At 37.9% G+C, this 26,029-nt stretch overlaps 2 protein-coding genes across 2 annotated transcripts in view; one reads left to right on the top strand and one right to left on the bottom strand.

The window, feature by feature from the left end:
* Window positions 1-9,081: 9,081 nt before the first annotated feature.
* Window positions 9,082-11,770, top strand: LOC311090366 (FRAS1-related extracellular matrix protein 2-like; the record flags this gene model as incomplete). The annotated part of the gene is made up of 4 exons (XM_084125626.1): window positions 9,082-9,121; window positions 9,317-9,435; window positions 10,318-10,464; window positions 10,544-11,770. The coding sequence occupies 4 exons, from the start codon at window positions 9,082-9,084 to the stop codon at window positions 11,021-11,023; spliced, it is 786 nt and encodes a 261-aa protein (XP_083981752.1). The 3' UTR covers window positions 11,024-11,770.
* Window positions 11,771-17,060: 5,290 nt separating this feature from the next.
* The window catches only part of LOC311090500 (NXPE family member 3-like), a 41,577-nt gene continuing 32,608 nt past the window's right edge, over window positions 17,061-26,029 (bottom strand). Inside the window, exons 3-8 of the mRNA XM_084125798.1 lie at window positions 21,113-21,505; window positions 20,597-21,012; window positions 20,430-20,506; window positions 20,039-20,242; window positions 19,620-19,957; window positions 17,061-18,507 (exon numbers count right to left, since the gene is read on the bottom strand). Of these exons, the coding sequence (XP_083981924.1) occupies window positions 18,313-18,507; window positions 19,620-19,957; window positions 20,039-20,242; window positions 20,430-20,506; window positions 20,597-21,012; window positions 21,113-21,505 (1,623 nt within the window). The 3' untranslated portion in view covers window positions 17,061-18,312. The remainder of the gene's footprint in view (window positions 18,508-19,619; window positions 19,958-20,038; window positions 20,243-20,429; window positions 20,507-20,596; window positions 21,013-21,112; window positions 21,506-26,029) is intronic.

Here is a 26,029-nt window from a genome sequence, read left to right as displayed (position 1 = left end):
GGCAATAGATGCCTGTTGACAGCGCTGTCTGTCAATTATGTAACATATAAGAATAAAGTGACTAGGCTAATTTCTAAACATCCTATTGTGACATAGGCCACTTAAAAATGGAATAAAACTTCTCTTTAATAACATAGTGCAAACTCAAAACTGAAATCAGTGTTAGCTAAATTAAACAAATAACAGGCAGGCCAAAGTAAAACAATGATGAGGCATGCCCATCTCCTCACTTCTCAAGATTATCCCCTGTGAGTATGTAGGTCTAGGTGGTCTGGATCTGGCACAACTTAACCCAGGCCCTTTGGCACAAATCACCCCAGACCCACAAGTTTGAAAAACTAGCATGATCCAGCAGTTAAGAGCTAACATCATGCTAACTGTATAGACTCATTGTGTAGACTACTAAAGCACTAAAACATGTGTGAAATGTTTTCAAACTTGTCTATAATTGTTCAGACACTACAATCAAAAAACCTAAATCATAGAAATTTTACTTTGAAAGGGAAAAAACTGTTTTTTGCACTAAAATATGCTTAACTCTCATGCCATGTGTCTCTCTTCTTTGGAGGATGAGTAAAAGTGATTGCTTTTCAAAATTATGTGGTCACATGACCAATTTCTTCTATGGTTTTCCAGAAACAAGGGTGGAACTACTTCCCCCCCTGGCACAAATCACCCCACTCTCCCCTAATGATGCTGAAAATTCAGTTTTGCATCACAAGAATAGATTTTATCCAATAACTGCAGCCTTTGATTAGAAAAAGAGACTTCCTTTGAACGGTAGTGTAAGAATGTATTTTGTGCCCTTAAAAGCAGCTAACATTGCTCTTTTGTTTTGTTTCAATGTCAATTCAGGAATGTATTTAATTAATTTCAAGGTTTAGACTCCTGCTCTTGATATATGGATTTCCAGTCTATGCCAAACATATTAAACTCATTTCACAGTTGTGAGATCAGATCACATCAAACCATTATGCTGTGGCAATCCGTTTTAGCTTATTGACAAAGGCATTTGCTTTATGTACCTCAAGTTTAAGCAGCCCACTATTTGTCTTTCGCCAACAATGAGTCAAAACTGACCTTTAGATCATAAAAAATCTTCTTTTTTTCTGTTCTTCCCTTTTAACAGCAAGCTTGGAAAGGGTAGACCTTAAAACAAGCTTGGAAGACAACTGTTTACATGCCTGTTTGAGCCAGTCGTTCATCTTCACCATAGACACAGGCTCTGTTGGTTTACTCTGCAGTTAATTTAAGTAGACTAGTGTCATTAAACAGGGATGGATGGGTGTACAGGCCACATTCAAGTTCGGTGCAGTCGATCTGTGAAGTTATCCAAAACACTTTCTTAAAGAGTTAGCAGTTAGTGGACTATGCTGCAGTGCTTCACAGCTAAAGTACTTTTAATTTGAGTTTACTGCAAATCTTTTAGGATACATTTTTCTATTAGAAATGTGTGATTCTGACTGTCAATGTCAATGAGTTACATTTTTTTTTCAATTCATTTATAATTTCTTTTCAGTGTAAACCAGTCTATGGGGTAAACTGATGAGGCTTGCAGAGTTAACGTAAAGCAAGAGCAACAGCACCATCTGCTGGTGGCACATATGTACATACAGTCATTCCAAAAGCCTTTTGCTTCTCTTAAAGGAACACGCCAACTTTTTGGGACTTTAGCTTATTCACCGTATCCCCCAGAGTTAGATAAGTTCATACATACACGTTTCATCTCCGTGCGTGCCATAACTCTGTCTGACGCACCACCGCTAGCCTGGCTTAGCACAAAGACTGGAGGTAAACGGCTCCAGCAAGCATACTGCTCCCAATAAGTGACAAAATAACGCCAACATTTTCCTATTTACATGTTGTGATTTGTATAGTCACCGCGTGTACATGCTGGGACTATACAAATCACAACATGTCCAGAGTTACGGCACGCACGGAGATGAAAGGGGTATGTATGGACTTATCAAACTCTGGGGGATACGGTGAATAAGCTAAAGTCCCAAAAAGTCGGCGTGTTCCTTTAACATAGTTAAGATTTTAATTTGGCAACCAAAGTATGTGTGTAATAATCATGAGGTTAGAAGTCTAATTCTCATGTGCTAAATTATTTGAGACTGTCTACCCAGCAAACACAGAACGACCTTATAATGTCATGTTTTTGTTTTGTTTTTCGGGACTAAAAAATATGTAGGTTCTTTTTTGTAACCAAAAACAAATCTTTTAAGAAAGTTTCAGGGAGGTTTTTTGTGACAACCTGTACAGAACCTATAAAGAACTCTCTTACAGTTATTTTTACTGTAGGTTTTATTTTTATAAACATACATTGACCTTCCCAGAACATTGCAGGAAGTTTTTTTTGGTAACAACCTAAAGAGAACCTTTATGGATCTTTAACTAAAAGTGATTTTTATAATCATAAATTAACCAAATCTAAACCTTCTCCAAACCTAAAGGGAACATTCTATTTATGTAAAGAAAGAGTTCCTGACTAATTAATAGAGAACATTATTATGTTCATTCTGGGTAGGTTCGCAGGTAGGTTCCAAAAACTGTTATCTGGGTAGTTACTAGAGTATTGACCTTTCTGTCCTGTGTAGGTGCTGAACCTGGTGCAGTCTTATGTGACCCTGCGTGTGCCCCTGCACGTGTCATACGTGTTCCATTCACCACATAATATATACTGCAAAGCCTGCATTACAGTCTGACAGGTTTACAAAACAATCAATTCTGAAAAGCAGAACTTAGCACAGTCAAAACTGATTAATTGTTGATTCAAACCTCTTTCAGCAGCTGTCGGGGATGAGTATAGTGTAGTCTCGATGGTTTTAAAATTGCAGGTGTCCTGGTCCATGGACAGGAGTTGTCCCATAATCGATTTCAATTAAGTCATTCAACTGTGCTCTCACCAGGGCCGGACTGGGACACAATTTCAGGCCGGGAAATCCTACACCCATCCAGGCCATCCTGTGCACCCAAATAAAATTTAGAAACACGGACAACCCTATTTTTTCCTAAATTACATTTATTGGTCTAAATCTTTAGGCTGCGGCCGTGAAAAATAATTAAAGGCTTTCTCTTAAACGGTACCCTCACTTCCCTTTTCCTTCTCTTCATTTTCCCTAATATCTCTCCATCTCTCCCTTCCACCAGGATCAGCCTTACACTAAGTAAAGTGGAGTACTAGTGTTAAACTAAAACATGACCATCTATATCTATCTATATATATATATATACATATATTGTTTGCCCAGAATCTACATTTATTTTAGTAAAAAATCGAAGTATTATATTTATGACAAAATGTTGTTGGTTTTATCTGAAAATTACTTAAATATCCAACATAAAAAAAAAAAAAAATATCTTATTTTGCTTCTACATGTCATCTCACTCCCTGGCTGAATTTGATGTGTGATCATTGCCCCACAGCTAGTGCTAGGTTGACTGTCTCCACCTTCATTTGATAAAAAAAAAAAAAGGAAAAAAAAGTTTTAAACCTCACAAATGGGCAGACATAATTGTCTTAGTTGTCTAAAAAATGTTATTGCATTATTTTTTGTTGATGTCTGCACGATCACTCCTGTCTCCCTGCTCCCAGTACCTTGTAACGTAAACGCATTAGCTCAAATGATATACAGGGAATTTTAATAATTAATCAGGAATATAATTAATATATATTGCATATTACAGTTACATTAAAATTATGAAAAATAGATAAATTGAATATATCAATAAACCATTCTTCAGATCAATTATCCTGATATCTTTTACTGGAAGTTAATGTAATTATCAAACAGTTGTTTGTCCAGCAAAGACCGTAAGATTAACTTATCAACTTCTCATAAAAAGTATCACTTCTTATAAATCCAGGAAAAATAGTTTCTGGCCATGGAAACCATTCTCCTGTACTTATAAAATTTAGGTTACTTAAACCATAATCAAATTGTAAAGCTTGTAGCTATAGGATCAAAACATTTCAGGGACCCGTAATGTGAGGAATATAGACAGAATCAAAACTAGGATATAATGAATTTTAATCATTGAACTAATAATGCATACTAGTTATACACGGAATATATGTATATACAGAAACATTAAGACAAAACTAGACAAAACACATTACAAGAAGATGAATAACGCATTACGATAGGATGAGAGAGTGAGGATGAGCGAGGGAAAGTGAAAGCAAAATGAACGATCAGAGTGAGAGAGAGAGAGATCGGAGAGAGAGAATGAGAGAGTGTGAGAGAGAGAGAGAGAGAGAGAGAGACAGAGAGAGAGAGAGAATTGAAGAAGAGCCTGGCAACTTATTACTAACAAATAACCCTTTTGAGAAACACCTAGATTCAGCTTTAAAATATGTCAGATACTTGCAGTTTGAGGCACTCTTTTGTGGAGCTGAGAAAAAGGTATCGGTGTGTCCCTTTTAGAGCTGAGCTTGCGTGTCATGGTTTCTTCCGGAGTTGTGCAGCGGGAAGATTTGAAGGTTCATTTGAACGTAACGTTACCGAGAAGGATTCAGGCTAAGTTCATTCAGCTCGTGAATGAACAGAGGCGAATAGGAAAACGAAACTAGACTATAGAAAACATACAAAGAAATAAAAGAGAAGAGAAGCAGGCCGAAGCCGGTCCGGACTTGGGTTTCCAAAGTTTTCGGAGGAGTCGAAGGAGGGAGAAGAGAGAAAGAGAAACGGGGAAGTTCCGTCTTTTGAGGGAATCCTGTCCAAGCCCCATTTGGCGTGGAGGACGAATCATCTTAGAGCATTTCGAGCGGAAGGTCTTCCTTTGTCCTGTTAGACACGCCCACTCGAATGAGTCATGAGTGAGATCGAATTTGAGAAGATTTGCTCAAGACATATGAAATGTATAAAACAATGCACATTACTGCATTCTGCTATCGGAATTTGACTCAGTTAGATTTAGAGAATTACAGAGATATCAAACACGTCACATGAAGATTATAGGAATACAAAGTTACATAAGATATTATAGGCATTTTAAGTTTGTTCCTTCAAATAAACGTCATAAACAAAGTGAAAATAAACTGGGAAACACACAGGAGTATATGAAATATGACATGCTTATATTCTAGGTTTAATGTGTAAAGTTTGTGTATGTGTGTGTGTATGTGTGGGTGTGTGTGGTGTAAAGTCACAAGATTGAAAATCAGGGGACTTGGTCGAATCATTTGCTAACAATACAGAGCTTGTTATAAATGTGTCATACGCCAGGGGGACCCCAGCCAGAGCGGCGCTGGTAATTACCCTGGGGCGTTATCTAGACATTGTGCATTATTCTTACATTTTGCAGAAGAGTAAAAACAAAAAGCTCTTGTTTTCTCATCTGACAAAGGGGCTGTGTTTGAAAAGCCAGGATTCGCCTAATTCAGACCATCTGGCCGGATGCCAAGTCAGTGTTGCTACAACCTACCATATAAATGTTAATATTTGTCTGCTAAATTACTAATGTAACTTTACACTAAATAATATTAATCTCCTTTATCATACAGTATTTTGAGTGACAATAGTAATAGGGGCGCTACCGCTTACATTTGCTAGCAGTTCAATACCAAGTTAACGAGGAAAATAATACAGTATTTACAGATGAAACTGACCTGCACTTGAAGCCCTGAACAGGTCATTCATTTTGCAACATTTTGCTGCTTGTTCTTGGAGTGCTTTCTTTTTCTTTGTCCTTTCCCTCTCTGCTCCCCCTGGCCGTTTTCTGTCCATCATCGGGTGCTGCTTGCATTTTCTGTTTAACCGTTTGGCTGAGGCTTAAAGTCGAATCGTAGCCTTGCCAGTCAAGACTAACAGATTCATGATTTTATTTTATAATCATTTTATTGAATGACGAATTCGAAAATGATCACTGGTAAAGGTAGTAATATAAAATAAAGTAAAAAATAAAAAAATAAAAAAACTGGCAGCAGTTAGGCCTAGTTATATTTATAAAGAGCCTTTGAGTCGTCTCCCACCACAGGTATAATCCACATTTTGAGAGTTGGGTTACTTTCCTAGGCTTTACTGTAGATACAACTTGCTGTATATTTATGCCACTTTGGCATAGCGATCACTTGAATATCCAGCTACAAGTACCATGTGTTTAGTAACGTCATGATTTAGTTTTGTTTATTAACCAAGTAGAATATAATGTAGCGGCCCCTTGGATATATTCATCAAGACGCAGAGAGTTTCAAACGGGTGTAATTTTATTTCTTCCTCTCAACGAGCACCATGCACACCGTGAAAACTACAGAAGAAACAGAAGAAATACAAAATGCTTCCATGTAGCTTCACAAATAATTTGCACATAAATTATGTTCACATATGAATCATGTTTACACACAATACAAATCATTTCAACAGATGACCAATATGAAATATGAAATGAAATATGTTTTTAAGCCTTTATGACAAATGAAATATCACATGCTTCTTTTAAATGAAATGCAATATATTATAATTGTTCACAGAAAAATGTTGTTATATTGATGACGTGCAATAAACCCATAAACAAATGCAGTATTGACATTCTCTTTTCCTAATACAAAATCTCTTTTTGATAATACAAACTACATTTTCCTTCATACCTCATTCCGCTTCTCCAAGGACGCTAATTCGATGTGCTATGTGCTCGACACACCATCACAGTTCGGAGCTCTTAAAAAATAAAATGTACGAGCAATACAAAAATAAATTAAATCACAATGTAAACTCTTTCTTTACAAGATTCAAATGGATGAACACAATAAATAATTAAAGGGGTTACAAGTTTTTACCGTTCTTCCATAGACTGTAAAAAAATATGGACGTAGTGTCCGTGACGTCACCCGTAGGTTTCTAAAGAGCATTTTTGAAGCCTAAAGTAGGCGGAGCCGGCCGTCGCCATCTTGGCCTCGCGTCACTCCCGGATAACAGAAAATAGGCAAACAGGCGGGGCGTGAGTGGAGCTGAGGAGCCGAAATCACCTAGCTCGACGTCATAGATATAAACACTGTTTTATATCTATGATATATCTATAAACACTGTTTATATCTATGGCTCGACGTGATCGAGTTAGCTGATGATGTAAAGCCAATTAAAAGTTCCTGTTTTGCCCTTCGAAATATTATATTATAATATTTAAAAGACACGGCTACAAGTGAGACTGTGTATTGTGATTCTGTACTATTCTGCTAACGTTAGTTGAAAATGTATTATGCAGTAACTTAATATTACTCTGAGAGTTTGTGTGTGACAGTGATTTATGTGCACATGTCAGTAACTCTTTCTTATGGTCCGTCAGCACGGCATCGCTCGTCAAGTTCGTAGAGAGCTTATTCAGTCCATTTTAAATTCTGATTTTGGCCGCCTCTCAAATGGGTTAAACCATAGATATATTGCCTATGAAGTTCAAGTAAATGCGCTAGAAAATCCGCGCTCATTCATGGATGTGCATTTATAGCACGGACGGAGAAAGCGCCGACGCCTGCATGATTTCATCTGACGGTACATAAGCATATTATAATCTATATCTGTTCCGTGAGAGCAGAACGAACGAGCCTTTATTGACGTTTTTAAATCTGAAAACTCCAAAAAGCAACGAAATTGTCAGACATCCATTAGTGCATGTTCACAGAGGAAAACTGAAATACAGCGCTGGTTGTTCTCTCGAACGATACTCGACGACAACAATCCTAAGCCGTTGGCGAAGTTAACGTTACTTAATGGGTGTATTCAATTGTATGAAATAATCCCGAAAAAAAAGCACAAAACACGGCAGAGATGGCAAGTTCAGCAGCTAACATTTGCTGAGGTGAAGTGACGGCTAGTAACAACCATAGACAACAGACAAGCGGCTAGCATTGACATCAGCGACAACCCACCTGTCACTCAAGTGGCCACACCCTTAATTATGCAGAACTTTAAATATTAATCAACTAAACGGATGAGTTATAAAAAAATTCACCCCCCTCACAGTTGTCATGAAGGGCAAAAATAGCTGTATAGACCAAAGCCACATACAAACACCAGGCTGTAAACACGTTTTTTTCTGCTGTAAAATTTGGCATTTTAACATGGGGGAGATACAGATTTGACTCACTTTTGACATCAGCCTCAAGCGGCCAGTCAACGAATTGCAGTTTAACTCACTTCAGTGTTGGTTTCAAGAAAGAGACGGGGAGGTTGCCGCTTGCGTTCTTCCGACGAACCGCGAGCACATTGTGCAGAGAGAGTAACAGGAAGTTTTAGCGTCATAAAAAAAAAAAAAAAATCCGAACTTTCCAAGAAGAAGAACGGCGCTTTTCAAAATAAAAGCCTGAACAGATAAGGTGACACTGTCGAACTGTGACGAAAAATGTCTTTTTAACATATAAAAATAAAATATTATATATTTTATAAACTGTGTAGGAAAATATTAATGCGATTTATAAGACATTATATAACATTTAGAAGTTTGAAAACCACCGAGCTGACCCTAAACCAGCTCAAATTTTGTCCACCCGCCCAAACCAAATTTTACCCGCACAATCAAATTCAAAACCGCCCAATCTGGCAACACTGCCAACAAGATAAAGTCATAAGAATCCCCATCTACTAAATTGGCTTTATCTCTCTCTCTCCTCTCCACCTATAGCTGGTGTGTGGTCTGGTGAGCGCACTGGCACCGTTGTACTGTGGAGGTGCACACTGGTGGTGGTTGAGGGGAGACCCCTGTTATGATTGTGAAGTGCTTTGAGTGTACAACAATACACAGTAAAAGTGCTATGTAAATGCCTCCATTCATTCATTCATTCATTCATTCATTCATAAGTGAAACTTAAGTCATATTTGCAACTTATGTTCAATAAATTCTTTTTGGACTTAGTATTTACAGTAATTTTTCATAGTACATCAAACTCTATTTCAAAATCTAGTAAAATTCTAATTATAGGCTATAATATATAATGATACTATAATTTTGTGTTAATTGAATTTTAGTTAAAAGTAATGTGCATGTTATTCCCTTTAGGTGAGTGATCCAGTGCCAGCAGAGTTCAGTCTTAACACACAAATGCTCCTACTTTCAAAGAGGATTCTCTGGTTGTCAGACGGCTCCATGGGCTTTGGTCAGGAGAGTGATACTGCTTTCTCAGAGGGTAAAATGCTAAAAACAACATTTTATTCATATATGTGATTTGATCCTGTGACCAAAAGTAAAGATTATGAGAACTGAAGTATGACACCTCTCACTAATTCAGGGCTGTTGCACTTCTTTAGGAGATGTCATCTACGGCCGTGTAATGGTAGATCCTGTTCAGAATCTTGGAGACTTGTTCATCTGTAACATCGAGAAGGTGTTCCTTTGCACAGGGGCGGATGGATAGGCTACATCCCAAAGTACAACCCTGACAACTTTGAGTACGGCTGCTTAGCTGATTCACCATCTCTTTTGTACCGATTCAAGATCATTGTAAGTATTGACACAAACTTTGCATAAACAGTTGGAATTTTTTATTTGAATATTGACTTTTAAAGTCAATTGTAAAAAATATTAATTAATATAAATTAATATTTACTTTTTAGTAGGTTTTTGAGAAAAACTAAAACTAAAAAACACATGCAGTTGCATTAAAGAAATACATACAAACAGCTAATTGTAGTTACAATTAATCATATTTAGAAAACAGACGTAGAATACAATTAAACATCATAAATGTTGTTTAACTCTTTCTTCACCAGCTTTTTTAAAAACGCTGCCAGCCAGCACCTGCATTTTTTTTATCATTTTCACAAAACTATAATGGCGACCAGAACAATGCATTCTTTTTTATCAACACTTGAATGTGGGCAAGTTTCATAAAAAAGCAACATTTTGAACAAAAAGCTGAGAAAATGTCAAAGTGTTGATGTTTTTGTCAAAGACTACATCCAGATCGGCTTCAGAACGATGATCAAAACATAGATTGAGTCCATCAACACCTATACCTTCAAGTCCTATACCTTTTCCTGGGTCGACATTTCATTCACTAATATTAGGCGGATTTGATTTTTATGCTGTTTAACGTTTGCGTTAGGCTCCTTTTCCCAATGCTTCTTTGCTTGTTTTGGGATCCGGAGCTTCTGTATTCTTATAGAAGATGCGTAATTGCGCCCCCTACCGTATAACACTGAAAACATGGATTGCCAGAAAATTGCCAATGGTGGGGAAAGAGTTAATAGTTTTAGTTTTAATTAACTATACCACTGTTCAGGATTGATAATTGTTATTGATAGCATGGAGAACAACATTGGCTTTTCGTTGATTTTAGGATCATTTGACAGTATAACATACGTTTGAACTTCTGCTTTACAGGACAAAGCTCAGCCAGAGACTCAGGCGAGAACATTTGGTAGCATTAGTTTCAATGCTTTCCTCGCTGTAGACGATCCTCAAGCGCTGGTGCTGGTAAGGCAGCCAGGCTCTGATGGCTTTAGGATGGATTCCTCAGCTTTGTTTCAGGTGAGATGCACACAACAGCCGGCACATTAAGAAACGTTGCGATCATGTTCTGATGCTAACACTGTAACACTCCTCCCAGGTGACGGCAGGCAGGGAGTGGTACATTCACACCATCTACACCGTCCGGTCCAGAGACAACGCAAATCAGGGCATTGGGAAAAGGAGCCTTGACTATCATTCTGTGACACACAGCCATTCAATTTCCAAAAGGTCAGCCAGCAGCATTCCAGATTTGGCTCAGGATATTGGTGCAGAAAATAATCGTGGCACAAATATCTTGCATATAACGCTGGACCGCAGCACTCAAAAACAACCCAACCTTCACAAGGAATCCCAAGCGGAGAGTGTCGTTCCCAGAGAACTGAATCACAGGGACTCTAGTGATGACCGGCTTGTCTTAATCATAGGAATCTTGGTAGGTCTTCTCTTCACCATTCTCCTTGTCGTTCTCGTCGTTCTGGTGGTGCGATCTAGGCGGGAGAAGAACGTCAAAAGCTCCAACAGCACAGAGCCCATGATGACGCAAGTCCTTGATAGCAACAACAGTTCAGAGGTTTGATTTCCCAACAGTGGACCCCCCTATTCAAATCACTTTTTATTTGCAAGTGCCTCTTTTTGTTTATTTGCTTGGGCACGCAAAGACACATAGTGACTCGGAGTGGTTGCTCTCTACCTCTCCTCGGGATTTTGACAGTCTGAAAGTGTACTTGAATTTCAGAAGCACTTCTGTTGTCACTGCTTTAATAATTGTTTGAAGTCTGAATCTTTTGCCGAGAGAGTCTTGTATACTACTGCTACTGTTACTACTGCTTGATGGCATTGATATTCATCCAAATTAAACTTTTACTTTTATATCCAAAAGTGCTAGATGAACGAACGGTATTGATATTGTATAAATACAGGTGGTTTTAAGTCACTGATCATTTTTATTGGCTTGTTATTATTATATGGATGAATGAATTGTACTATATACTGGATGGGTGATCCATCCATGACATAATTTTTTTATTACATTTATGTGTGTTGTTTTCCCACTGCTATTTCTACTTTGCAAAATAAATATACTGTAGTACAATAACTTTAGTAACATCAAACGCTTTCAAACTAACTTTTGCTATTATCAAGAACGAGATTGTTTTATTTTTGGCAAAACAACAGTACATTAGTAGTCTATTCCTTTTCTGTATTTTACGTATTTATGGTCAATAAGTTTGCATGATTTTATTTTTATTTTGTATCTACACTTACTGTGTAAAAATGTATCATAGTGTATTATAAGTCAGATAAAATGTTGGGAGAAATGATCAAATGATTTTGCCTTGTTGCATTTCTTTGACGTTACACAATAGACCTCATTCACAGCAGCGCCATCTTTTAACGGGAAGGAAAGCGAGGCTGTGAGGGATAGACATACATCTCTTCAATGGGTTGTACTGATATTTAATGTTTTTGGATTGTTCTCTAAACATATTTTTCCCCCAAAAAAATTCAGTAGACAACAAACTCCAGACAACATGAGGTGTGGAAAATTATAAGTGATCTAGGAGCTTTTTTTTTTTTTTTTTTTTTACAGTGGATGCCATTGGAAACATGGTAAGCCTCACTTTCATACCTGTCATGGAGCTGCTCTGAATAGGGTCTATTATCCGCTACTCTGGTGACCACCTGGTTATTGCTCTGTTGCAGGACAGTACTGTAGATGTGATTTCGAGTGAATGTGGGACATGTGTGTGATAGAAAAGTTCACTGCTATTTTACCATACAAATATACTGATATTTTTTACATTAGTTGTAAAGCCTATTTGCCATCACTTTGGATACTAACGTTTTAAATCACCAAATAAACTTGACTGGCACTTAATTTGCCCAGGTTCGAGTGATACGATGTAATTTAGTCTATGGGACCTATTCAGTCTATACTAGTTCTAAATATAATGAACTGAATAAAAGGCTAGTAGGTAAAAATAGCTTTTTATTCTAAAATAAATTCCCTTAAGTAGTGGCAAGTTTTTTTTCCTTTATTAGATTATGTAATCATTGCACCATGCATTTACTGGATTCAGTGCATCTTGAATTTGTATTTGTTGATTTTAATAAAAACAAGGAACTCTCATTTCACTGTAAAAACTTCACTTCACTTCACTTCACTTGTAATCACTTTTTTTACTTTCATTTTTAACAACAACGTATATTTCTTTATGGAAAACCAGTAAACATGTGCCTAGTGCACCTCCAAGGGCACCTCATATAAAACACAGAAGATATTGCTTAACTTAACAGCTTTAACAAAAATATACACAAGCTTGACAGAAATTATTCTGATGCAAGTGTTTTCCAACAGTATCTTGGATGCATCAGGTTTAATCAGGATGTTATCCAGTGTATGTCTAGAAGAAGTCCTGGCTGGTGCAGCTGTATTTAACGAATTTTGATGAGGTCCACACTGGTTCCTTTGACTGTCCATGCACGCTGTCATCATCAGCAGAATAAAAAACCCTCTTTACGAATGCATTGGTCGGTTATTTTCCAGCTCAAGCTAGAACATGACGGCTGCGCAAATTATTATTATTTTTTTTAACTTAGTTCAAAAAATGTATTTGACTTTGGTAACACTTTATTTTGATGGTCCCTTTTGCTGTTAACTATAAGTAACTTTGCAACTATATGTCAACTAACTTTCATTGGAGTATAAGTAGATTGTCTGCTTAATATCTGCAAACACTTTATTGTGATGATCCTCCAACAGACAATCTACTGACTATAAGTAATTTTGCAACTACATTTCAACTTAATCTAACCCTAACCCTACCAGTCTATCAATACTTAACTAACACTCTAATGAGAGTTAGTAGACATGTAGGTGCAGCGTTACTTATAGTCAACAGAATGTGTTAAAGGGACCATCAAAATAAAGTGAAACCTTGACTTTTTACTGTATAGGCAGCCAAGTTTTATTAAAAGCCCATTTTTCCAGCGATGAATTAAACATTTGAGATAAAAGTGAGATTTTCTTTTAGATGACTCAATGCAAAGCAAACTACTGATTTATTGGTCATAATGTGTATTTTTTTTAATGGAATTCAGTCCAATTTTGAGTACATTTAGAAAACGTCTCTGGTTACGACTGTAAACCTCGTTCCCTGAGAACAAGGGAAATGAGATGCTGCGTCAATGATGCTTTGGGAACGCCAATGTGTGATTGCGTCTGTATGGAATGCCAAAGCTGACATAATCCAGTAAATACAATTTCACACAAGGTCTCAATCACATGACAAGTACAATAGAAAGAAATACAGAAGTAAAGAGGGAGATGGCCAGCAGAGGCCCTTGGATTTCTGCCCCACACTCAATACCCACAACTCACACTTGTGGTAGGCTAGTCTAGTCTTTTTTTTAGCGCTTCTGTGTTGTACTTCATACGCATCACACACACGACCAGCGTCGGCCAATAGTGAGCCTATGTGGTGACGTACAACCCAGACGCACTGCACTGTTACACTACTGTATGTGAATTCATTCAGGCCCACACAGACGAAAATGAATAGTTGAATAAAGTCGTTATTTTTGTTATGTTTTGCGCACAAAAAGTATTCTCATCGCTTGATAAACTTGTGTTTCAGCCACTGTAGTCACTTGGACTATTTTAACGATGTCTTTAATAACTTTTCTGGGCCGGCAAGTTTCGATCCCATAGAAGCCTATGGAGTGAGTCAGCTCTCAGATTTCATCAAAAATATCTTCATTTGTGTTCCGAAGTGTTTTTATTGTGGAACTCACACAAACAGACACAGCATTTACACAAACATTGCATTTGTCGCCTGCTGCAGGAACATAGTAGCCTGGCAAGCCAGACCTACATCAAGATGTTAGGTCTGGCAACTCAATCCGAGGGGCGGGATAAACGGTTGTCTCTCAAAATCCCTCTGCACGCAATAGGATAGCGCTACAACCAATCAGAGCAACGAAGAAGGCTAGTTGGTATATTCAACTTTTGCCGTATCCAGTCGGCAAAACTCCAAACACATCTTCCTTTTTTAAAAATGACTTAAGTACCGTTCTTTGCTCTTTTCTCAAAGAAAAGCTTAACTCCAAGTCCTCCAGTCGCGGCCAAAGCCGATTCGAAAGACCGCTGTTCGCCAGCAGCAGCAGCCATTCTTTGTTTTCAAGTAGCAGGGAACCGTCGAAACTCTGTCGTCATTATGTTAAGCCCGCCCCGCCTACTCTATACACAATGTGATTGGCCTGACCTGATTTAGTTTTTTCCAGCTCGAAAGTCAACAGAGAGTTGCTAGACCACACTGGCTGCAAAATTTTTTTTGCTGCCGCTAGGGTGCGTCTAGATTTCTACGCTAGGAACGTAGGGGACACGATGCAGAACACGGCGCTTGGGGGCGGGGCCTCCAGCGAACTCTCTCCTCCTCTTGACCGATCTGTCAGGATGAAGGTTTGGTAGCCGAGGATGGCGTGCTGACTTTCTCGCAAGTCCAGTTCGGACGCTGCCCAGTCCTTCTCTGATGCCGACAGTGACAGTGACAGGCTCGCTGGCGGCAGTGGGCCTGGGCCCCGTTATTGCAAACCTGCAAAGTATACAGGTCAAAGTATAAATCTCTTGGAGCTTGATGCTTCAAAGCTGTCAAATGGAGTCCAGTTGCACAAGTCTTCACTGCTGTTTTAATATGAGATTATTAGATTAACCAAGTCTAGTTGTTCAAATCTAGAAACCTTGTTTCTTATATTTTATTTAAACAACGCAACTGCATTGTGTATGTTGAACAATTTGTGCCTAGAAACACAAAAATAGACTTGTTCTGCAAACTTTCACTGTTCTCATCCTGTGTGAATTGATATGCCTTTAAAAGGTAATTGGAAAAAAATGGTAGAGTAGTGAATGTTCACTATGAGAATACTAATAGATGCTATTTTTGTGACTGTTGTTGGCAATAATAAAGGAGTTCATAATTCATCTTTGACGTCTATGTCTGTTATTCATAGCTGAAATGAGATTTCATTAAATTATTTTAATTAATCCACACTCATTAAAAAATAATAATACCAACTTGTTTTTGTGTTAAATCAAAACAATTCCATTTAGTAGTATTCATTAGCATAGTGTTTTATTTTGTCCAAGGAAACCAATTTGCAGTTACTCATTTTGAATGGTTGATTTGTAAGGATCTCATTTGATTCATTATCACTCAATTGTTAAGTGTTGTTAAATTGAAATAATAATATTGCTTGCAATCTGTTGCCACAATTTTATAGTATAGTATAGTAGATCTAGTGTATTTATTTATTTTTTTACTTGGAGCTTTAGAGTTCAAGTTTCAGAATTAATATATACTGTGTGTATATATATTGTTTTATGGTGCGTATTCCCAAACACCTTCTACCTTATTTTATTTATTCTCAGGTTAGGTAAAGTAAGTCAAATTCGGTCTAAACAATAAGTATATGAATTTCCATACTTACAATTCAGTCGAAAGACTGCTCCGTGGTTTAGTTCAGCTCAATTCTTTCTACAGCAGAGACTCAAGGCCGGCTGGTTCTTTTATACTGATTATAATTATTTTTATTATTTCAAAATCAATTGGTTTACATACTAAATAATAAAAAGAAATAAAACAAAAAAACCAAAGCATACAATAAGCAGTTCACAAGCTTCAGCTCCAGGTGGCAGGCTTGGACAATTGAACTGAGGAGAGGCCGTCAGGGTCTTTACAGCGTCTGACGTTGACATATTACACTGTACTTTTATACTTCATAATATCACACCCCCTTATCACATATTCAATCACTTATAGACAATTTATCCAATCCAAAATCTTGATCTATTGTTAACCCTTTCAGTTCCTCCAAGAACTTCTTATAAAAAGCCTTCCTCTCTTTTGTTCTTCTTTTCCTTGCTCGGATTCATTGTCGTCTTCTACGCTTGGTCTGAAAAGAAACAGGTAATACTTTCCATTTCTACTTCACTACGATACATGCTTTTCACTACTTAGTGTTATTTCTATCTACTATATGTTATTCTTTACATTGATTAAATGCTTAAACATGAGTACATTATATTGTTGTTTCTTGCATGCATTATTACAATAAAAATTATTATAAAAACAAGTTGCAGTGTCTTTCTTAATAAACCAGATTCATAATAAAAACTCTTACAAAACAAGTTGCAGTGTCTTTCTTAATAAACCAGATTCATAATAAAAACACTTACAAAACAAGTTGCAGTGTCTTTCTTATACAACACTCTTTTTTACTAAGTCATAAACTTGGTTAGTAATATACATAAGCTTATACATAAAAGGCATTGATTAATACAGAATACATTGCATATATATTCCACTTCCAAAGTTACAATTGTGGTTAATATCATATCAGCCTATATATGAGGCATTATAACAGAATAAATTGCATGCTCACTTAACAATATATATATATATATATATATATATATATATATATATATATATATATATATATGTAGAGCGAGGGATAATGTAGAGCGAGGCGGTTGTTATAGCGAATACAACCCCGACAGGCTGATCCGGACCCCGACGCCCACCAAATGAATCAATAATTTGACACAAAATATTGATTTAAAAAGGAGTTTATTGATTTACAAACGATTGTATTGCTTCTGCTAAAGAAAATAGTCCGTTCCGTCTCTACGGTTAGAATCCTGCGTCCATAGCAACGCTCTGTTTTTCATGGCAACGGTGTGTTCGCAGCGGTCTGTTATCAAGAAATAACAGACCGCCATGTAATATATATACATATATATATACACATATATACACACACACACACACACACTCACACACATATATATATATATATGTGTGTGTGTGTGTGTGTGTGTGTGTGTGTGTGTGTATATATATGTGTGTACATATGTTACCGGCAAAGTGTGAAATCCCGGTATTGTATAGAATGCCTAGGCAATGTATAGAATTCCTGATGTTTTTTGCAAAAAATACCTTACCTAATTCTATACATTACCTAGGCATTCTATAGAATTCCGGATTACACACTTTGCCGGTAACATATATATATATATATATACACACACACACACATATATACACATATATACAGCTGAAGTATGGTAAAATGGAAACAGTTTTTGCAAAAAATAAAATGAATATATAAAATGTGTAAATCTTGCCTCACAATTTGATTCAATTACGATTCAAAGTGTAACAATTTGATTATAAATTTTTTTTCTTTTCATCTTTTCCTCCAATTCTTTTATTATTAATAATTAGGCTACTATTAATAATCACATTATAATTATTTTATTTCTGTTATTAAAAATAAGAGCAATGTTGCAAATAACAAACAGTAACAAATACAATATTAGAAAGCAACAAACTGAATTAACAGTGCTTTATTTAATTTTACATCTATTTAACAGAAGTATTTAAGTAATAATGTAATGTAAAAAGTAGAAATGTAATAAACGTAAAAATAATCACTTAGTCTAATCTTTAGTGTATTCATTACAAATAAACTGATTATTATTAAAGCTATTACTAAAGTTGTTTGATAAACAGTAATGACACGGACAGCAGGTTTATTTAGTAAGTCAAAGAAGTTGCTTTTCCAATTTGAGGATGATAAAACAAAAAATGAGGTCTCTGACATGTACTAAACCATTCTCATTCTCATTCATAAAAAGTGCTTTATAAATAAACTTTGACTTTGAGAATTCAAGCGGTTTATAATTTGGACAATTTAATTACAACTCATGGAAGTCGAACAGTATTTTTCCGTTTTTTTAGACAGTTTTTAATCTTGTAATAACAGTTATTGAACACAAAATTGTCAAGATACTTTAATTTAAATTCAGTAAGGGCAAATAAAAGAGAGTAAAATGTCAATCTCATTTTTAATGATGATAGGGCCAGGATGAATGTTCTCTCTGCTGTGGTGACATGCGGTCATTTGCCACACATCTAGAATATAAACACCAACATCCTGAAAAGCCCAGTGCAGAATTTTGTCCAACTGTAGAGAATACCAGTCACTGCCAAAAATATCCTATTATAAAGACAGAGAAACACAAAATTATCCACAAACTTGTCATCACAGAGTGCTTTAATTATTTGAACACTTGTTACTCTATAGACATTTATCACAGTCCGCATATTGTCACATCCGTTTCCTATTAGTAGTGTAATTAATTTTCCACCTGCATTATTGTCAATGAATGGACGGTTGCTAATTTTGTCAAGATAATTAAAGTAGCAATTTGACATTTAACGTCAATATTTCAAATGGTTTATTTACCCTTAAACGATACCCTACCATGTGTACAATCTTCCATTAGAGATAAAATATTTAAGAGATATAGAGATACAAGTTATTGCTGGAGGTATAATAGAAATACAATACTATCCCATCATTGAAAACAAACCTTGAGAATAAGACTCGTTTAAGATAACAAAACCAGTTACTTTTGAATAATTCACTCTGGGCTGGAAATGTTCCTTTATTTGAACTTAAATTTGATCCAGTACTTAATTATTGTATTAGAAAGTAGAGTGCAAGAAAGCAATGCAATTAATGTTTTATGGCAGAGGTCTTCAATCCTGCTCCTGGAGGGCCACTGTCCTGCAGAGTTTAGTTCCAACCTGCTTCAGCACACCTGCCTTTGAATACTCAAGCGATTCTGAAGTGCTTGATGAGCTGATTCAGATGCGTTTGATTAGGATTAGAACTAAACTTTGCAGGACAGTGGCCCTCCAGGAACAGGATTGAAGACCTCTGTTTAATGGGATGTACAGTATAACATTGTCTAATTCTAATGGTCTTTAATGTGATATGTTGTTTGTATTCTATTCTTGCATTTATTTTAAATAAAAAAAGGTAATCAGACTCTGAAGTATTGCACATAGACATACAGTGGGCTTGTGCGCTCCCCTGTAAATCATGAAATATGTGCCGGAATAACATGAGACCATTTTTCTTTTCTTAATGATAGTAAACTGAAGTTGATTTGTTGATGAAATATCTGTGATTAACTGTACATAAATAAATCACAACAATCCTGTGCCACAGGTACTGCCATTGATCCAGGCTACAGCAGAAGTGATTTTACGCTACTATTTGAAGCGTCTGCTTTTGAAGTGTGATGAAGGCCTAAACGTTACCTTATAGCCAGTGTTGACAGTCTTGATTATAACAGTTGAATCAGGTGCCCGCTGTAACAATGCTAGAACAGCTTTGCGAATCCTCAACACTCTATGGGTGAAGAAATCCAGAGGGTACGTGGTGAAATGGGGTCCCAGATTGAACATAATGACTGTGTGGGGTCCTCCAGCCAGGTCATCGATCTCATTACTGATGTAGTGCAGATCAGCAAATGCTGTTTTCACACTGCGCAAAGGAACGCCGTGAGCCCTCCAGTGTAAGTCAATGTTGTTATCCACATCCACTGCTATGAGCGGCCCTGACTTATATTGGACATGCAGGTTCATCTGCTTCAGGGCTGAAAAACAGACCCACAATTAATGCATCTATGCACTGTATAAATAATTATAATTAACAAATAGGCAACTATTTATCTCACTTGGTATTGCTTTCACAAAGAACTCAAACCACTGTCTCATAGTAGAGTCTCCCATCATGTAGATGTGTTTGTCTTTCAGGCACTCTGTTGTCGTTTGGGTTGTAAAATGGCGGGTGCTACAGACGAATGACGTCCACACATCATTCAAGTAAAAGCCAGCTGGAACTGGAGTGTGTAAACCAGGGTGACATTTCTCTGTAACTTCTGCAGGACGAGTAAATGTAAGTTCTGTGTCATAGGTATAAGTTTTCAAAAATTTGCCTGAACTGGAGATTTTATTTGACTTGCATTGTCTAAATGTCAGAAAATGTATTATGTGCAACACAATTCCCAACATATCTGCCTCCTTGTACTGTATTATTCTGCTGGGTTAAACCATTGACCAACATACCAATAGTTTCATTTCCCTCTGAATGAAAAATGTTGATGATCCTTTTATCTCCATTGATACCTTTGTTAGTTTGCTTCCTGCCAAAGAGAACATGTTTGTCATTCTGTCTTCCATCAATGCATCAAATATATCAAACAAACAGTCAATCAAGTGTTCTTTAATCTCACATAAGCATTTTCTCCTTATTAGTCAGGCGGTTTCTATAACCACCCATAGAGTGGTACACAAGGGCACTGCATGGCAGCGATTTGGGTCTCTGACAGTGCCAAGTTTCTCCGGCACGGGAATCGCTGTATTCACAGCAGCAGTCTTCTGTTCCCATATGCTCTAGTCCATTGTTGTCCCACTTTACATTACACATCACTTTTTCACTCAGCCTGGTCTTATTTGGTCCTGGTCCCTCATAATATCCATTAAAGAAAACTCTGTCAGAGTCAGTGCCTCTGTGATGCTTCAGGACCTGCACAGCTTCACTGGAGTGAATTAGACGCACAGCCACCTGTGCCTTGCCGACCCACGGCAAGAGGAAACGTACAGAGTAGGAGCCATTGAGCAGGTCCACCACCTCCCCAAAAACACTGGCCTGTGACAGAAGTACATTCTCAGTACAACTCTCTCTGACCCAGGGAGATAAATAAATCAGGCAAGTAGTTTTAGTAAATCTAATGTGTACAATAACTGACCTTAGTTTTAGACCAGAATAGCTTGGCTTGAAAAAAGTCGCCTCCATAACGCTTGGATTTGTTGTCAAAATCCTTTGCGTGCACCGTAACATAAAGCTCCTCACCAATTTGATAGCTCTCTTTCAGGTTCTGAATGATGAATTTGGTGTGGCCTGGGCTAGTACTCATGGACACATTTGTGATTGCTCTGTCAGGCCCGGCCCAGTACACATCTTGCTGTAACCTGGAGTAGTCATCTAAATTGACTCCTTTTTCAGAGTAAAATGAGCTTGACTCTTCTGAACTAAGTACTGAAGGAGAAGTGGAGTTTGTATATATTCCTGCAAAGTGCAGAGACAAAAAGCCGGGTGGAGGGTGTTTGTTCCTTTCATTACCTGTATAAGACCATATAACCTGCAAATACAAAGATTGTTATTAATCAAAAGTTTTGTCTATGTAGGAATCATGCTTGTAGATTATTAAATTAAAAATGTCTAGGGATATGTATATATCCCGGTTCCCTGAGAAGGAAATGAGACAATGCGTCATAACGCTATGGGAACGGCATCAGGTGCGACCTGTGTCTGAAATATGCGTGGAACACGGCAATTGATTGCCAGACAGCACACTTTCAGCACATTGATATCTTCAGTGCTGGATACATGTATTATGCTTTCATAACATAATCTTATGTTCTAAGATATTTGAATTTGTCATCTAAAAATAGACATTTCAAGCTTTCGAAAGATGTATTTCTCATGTCTGCGAGTAAAGTTCACGCTGAGTTTTGTTTTATTTTTTGACGCACTCAAGTTCACAGATGGGAGAAAGCACACCCTCTTTGTTTAGTTTATTTTACAAAAGCACAACGTTTAATTATTGTGAGTGCACACAAATCCTAAAATAATCAGTTTCGAATGATGTATTAGGCTACTGATGTAAGACCAAAAATGACGGGCGTGGTTAAATGCCAGTGATCATGCCGGCGCCTCCATGTCATGCAATGCTTCCACACTCCGCACAAACACAATATGCACCTAATAATAGCGTACATTTATATAGGTTAACGTTAGAGTGAGCAGTCATGTTAAGTTTCTACTTACATGGTTCAAATAATAAGCCATATTTGAGGTCGATGGATTTTCGCAAACGTTTGGATTTTCTGCCTGACATCCCAGCTCCCAACCTTCTAACAACGTTTTAACAACATGGCCAAAAGGTTGCTATAACTACGTTGTGTGGTGAAGATTGTTAGAGCGTTGTCACAATATTGACATTAAACCACCGTTCAGGGCCATTGCTTAAGGTTGTGCCTAGGGTGTCTGGACAACCACTGGACTACATATGTACTCGTTAGGGCTGAACGATTAATCACACTTAAATCGAGATGGCTTATCGCGATTTTAAAATCGCAAAGGCTTTTTTATGCGCAGCTTGTCATTGATGTACAGCTCTGTAAACACTGCTCCATCTGAAAGCACTGTGAGTTTGAGTCACTTATAATGTATCACGCGTCAAACACGCGTCAAACATCTTTCCAAAACATGAGAAGCATTTATGAACCTCGATCTTGTCCAACAACAGACAACATTTAATAACATGCATTTACTCCAAACTCACTTCATAACGACAGTTGAGCATCCTTCTGTGAGATGATGTGCCTTCTTACACAGAATAAGGCAGTCGTGTATTTATAAGTCATGTTTAATCAAAGCGTTTCAATCTTCTGTTTATTCAGCTACAGCGATAGGGATTTCCTGGAATGATGCGCATTATTGTACTTCTGCGGTGGAGCATATTTATCGTGTTTGCATGAGAGCGCCCTCTGGCGTTCAAATGGGGCAGTATTTACTACCAATCAGCCACACTCCACTGACAAGCTGTGCATAAAATAATCGCAGCCTTTGCCAAATCGCGTGCGGTTTTATTGCGATTAATCGTTCAGCACTAGTACTCGTCACTCACTGCCCTGAAGTGCGAAAATCAGCCTTTTAAATTTCAACCGCCCGTTGGGCTGATTGTGTTGTCTCATTCTTCATCGAGCAAGGATACGTGAGTATTGCGTTAAATTTCCCCTGGGGAGCTAAATAAGATACGTAATTATTCAAACACAACCTACAACTTCATTTTCTAATGTAGCCTCGCTCACACTCATTAGTTTTTCACTTGATTTGTCTGCTATTTAGGCCCCATCCACACTACTGCGTTTTAGGCTACGTCTACATTAATCCGGATACATTTGAAAACGGCGTTTTCGTTTATAAACGCTCTCCATCCACACTAACATTTTCAGGCGTTTTCGGACGTTTCAGTGTGGATGAGAAACTTTTGAAAAACGTCTGAAAACGCTACATTCACCTTTACTGCGCATGCGTAAACCCCCACAAAAGATCACTGATATGATTCAGATGGAAAAATAAATAATGAAGTTATCGCGCAATTCTTCTGACAGGATCATTTTATTTAGTAAAATATCTCACCATTCATTGATGCGGTCCAGGTCGCACGCAGCCGCAGGACCATATGTTTGGTCTAAAACGCGACTACTCTCATGTTTTGCCGCAGGACAGCAAATGTGAGTAAATTCTGTCATCTTTGCAGGACTGTGATATGAAGAGTGTGCAATGTAGAATATTTTTAGCAACAATGTGAAAGTGAATAGCACATAACAGGCACAATACTAGCCTACATGAATATCTAATTGGCACAATATGCGTCACATGACTAAATTTACGTCATCGTTTTTAAATACCACGGGTTTCACAGTCCACACTACAACGGGAAAATGGCGTTCTCAAATGTATCCACTTTGGAGTGCGTTTTCAAAAACGCTTCGTTTTCATCAATAAAAACGCCGTCTCAGTGTGGACGGAAGTCCAAAACGGAGAGAAAAATACGTTTTCAAACAAAAACGTATTAGTGTGGACATGGCCTTAGAAACGGAGAATTAAAACGAATACGATCTCCAACCACACCAGCGTTTTAGCTGCATATTAGAATTAATCTCCGTCCACATTAAAACGACTGAAAACGCGGATCACGTGACCATTCACCAACACTGGGCATGCGCGTGCCGGTGTAAACCTAGAGACTTTCAAACATAGACTGTAAAAAAATGCTTTCAAACATCAAAATGTCATTTATTAATATGTATTTGTGTCAAATGACATATAAACATCTTTTCCTATTCTATTTTGCCTGGAAACGCTTCCAACACGCTTGCGTGTCGCATGAAAAATAGGCATCGGTTCTATTTCTAGCATGCACGCGTTTACCGCGCGAGCCACGCCTGTTTTCTGTTCCAGCGGGTGGAGTTTACTGATACTGAATATTACCTGTGTATACTCCATGACCATGACTGATGACACCCAATCATAGAATTGCTAATGATTTTAATGGTTAACGGCTGATGGTTTGTAATGGTTTTGTAGTGGAAACCACTGTAGTTGGTCAAACAAAATGGCGGTGGGTGAGACAGGTGTGCTTGCAGCTCTCTTACAGTATGCTTTATTATCAAGCCTTTGTGTAAATCCAGCTGATAGCATTGAAGTTAATCTGAACAGGAAAAATATTTCCTCCCAATGCCAAGGAGTTGAAATCCATATCAGTATAAGTTCAAAAACAACGGGCACAGGCTACAAACATTTCGGCTTTGGAAGGGGTGTAATTCATACCTGCGTTTGGGCTAAGTCTCCGCGCACTGGGCAAAAGTGTAAAACCTGGGCCGTGAGCAAACGCCAAAATAACAACGGTTTGATAATCTCACTCTACTTGTTGCTATCTAGTGATATACACCAATGCCCTGGTCCAGAGACTGCACTCAGAGGAAACCTTCCAACAAAGGCACAAATAGAGGAAGCGATCAGCCACCTGCAACTTGCTGCTGTCGAGAGCGTGGACCTGGTGAACGGGCTGTCTTTGGGTCTGCTGGATGTTGTGCCGTCCAATGTGGTTGGCGATGTGGCTAACGGACACGGGCAGCTGCGGCGGTCGCGGCGGGAGGTGCCTGGTGCGAGCGCGGCTGTAGACTCAGGAGCCGGCGGATGTCGGGTGCTGAGGCGGGCGAGTATGCGGCTGCGGTGTGCTGCTGAGGCTGAAATACCCAACGCCAGTAGACACCAGGCGCTGGAGGGGACGAGGACGGGACGGCTGCGGTCAACGGAGTCTCTGGCGCCTGGAGGACATACAACACTGACGGGACTGCTACCCGGGGGAGGTGAGGATGCGGACACCACTGTGTTTGTCTTGAGACACCAGTAGTATCGGCTACAAAATCGACATCGAAGGCCACTACTGTGAGAAGTAACAACTTGGTCTTCACTGAGGAACAAATATCCGTTTTTGCATCGAATGGTTTGCATTGTTTTCATTTAAACATTCGCAGCCTACTGCCAAAGATCACAGAGGTACGTGAGCTGGCCAGGAAAATCAAGGCAAGTATACTATGTTTTTCAGAAACATGGTTAGATTCTTATATTACTGACTCTGAAGTTGAAATTGAAAACTTTGTTATCGTTCGCAAAGACCGGAACAGACAAGGGGGTGGGGTTTGCATATTTGTGAGGTCTGATATTGATTTCAATATAAGACAGGACCTGGTCAATGTTAACCTTGAAGCTGTGTGGATTGATATTTTGCTTCCAAAAAGCAAACCAATTTTGTGTGGTGTTGTTTATAGACCTCCAAATCAAAATGACTTCATTCAAACCTTGGAATGTGTTAGTGCAGGCTGTCATGATTTTTTAAACCAGGAAGTCATTTTAATGGCAGATAATAATATTGATGTTTTGAATACAGAAGGTCCACTATACAATGGCTTTTGTGATTTTCTGAAAATTCATGGTCTAACCCAATTAATTAGTGTTCCAACCAGAATAACTGAGCATAGCCAAACTGCTATTGACCACATCATTGTATCTGACACAAGTAAAATCCTAC

Source organism: Abramis brama (assembly GCF_963993115.1).
Source record: "Abramis brama genome assembly, chromosome: 10".
Lineage (NCBI taxonomy): Eukaryota > Metazoa > Chordata > Actinopteri > Cypriniformes > Leuciscidae > Abramis > Abramis brama.
This window is presented reverse-complemented; position numbering and strand designations above follow the sequence as displayed.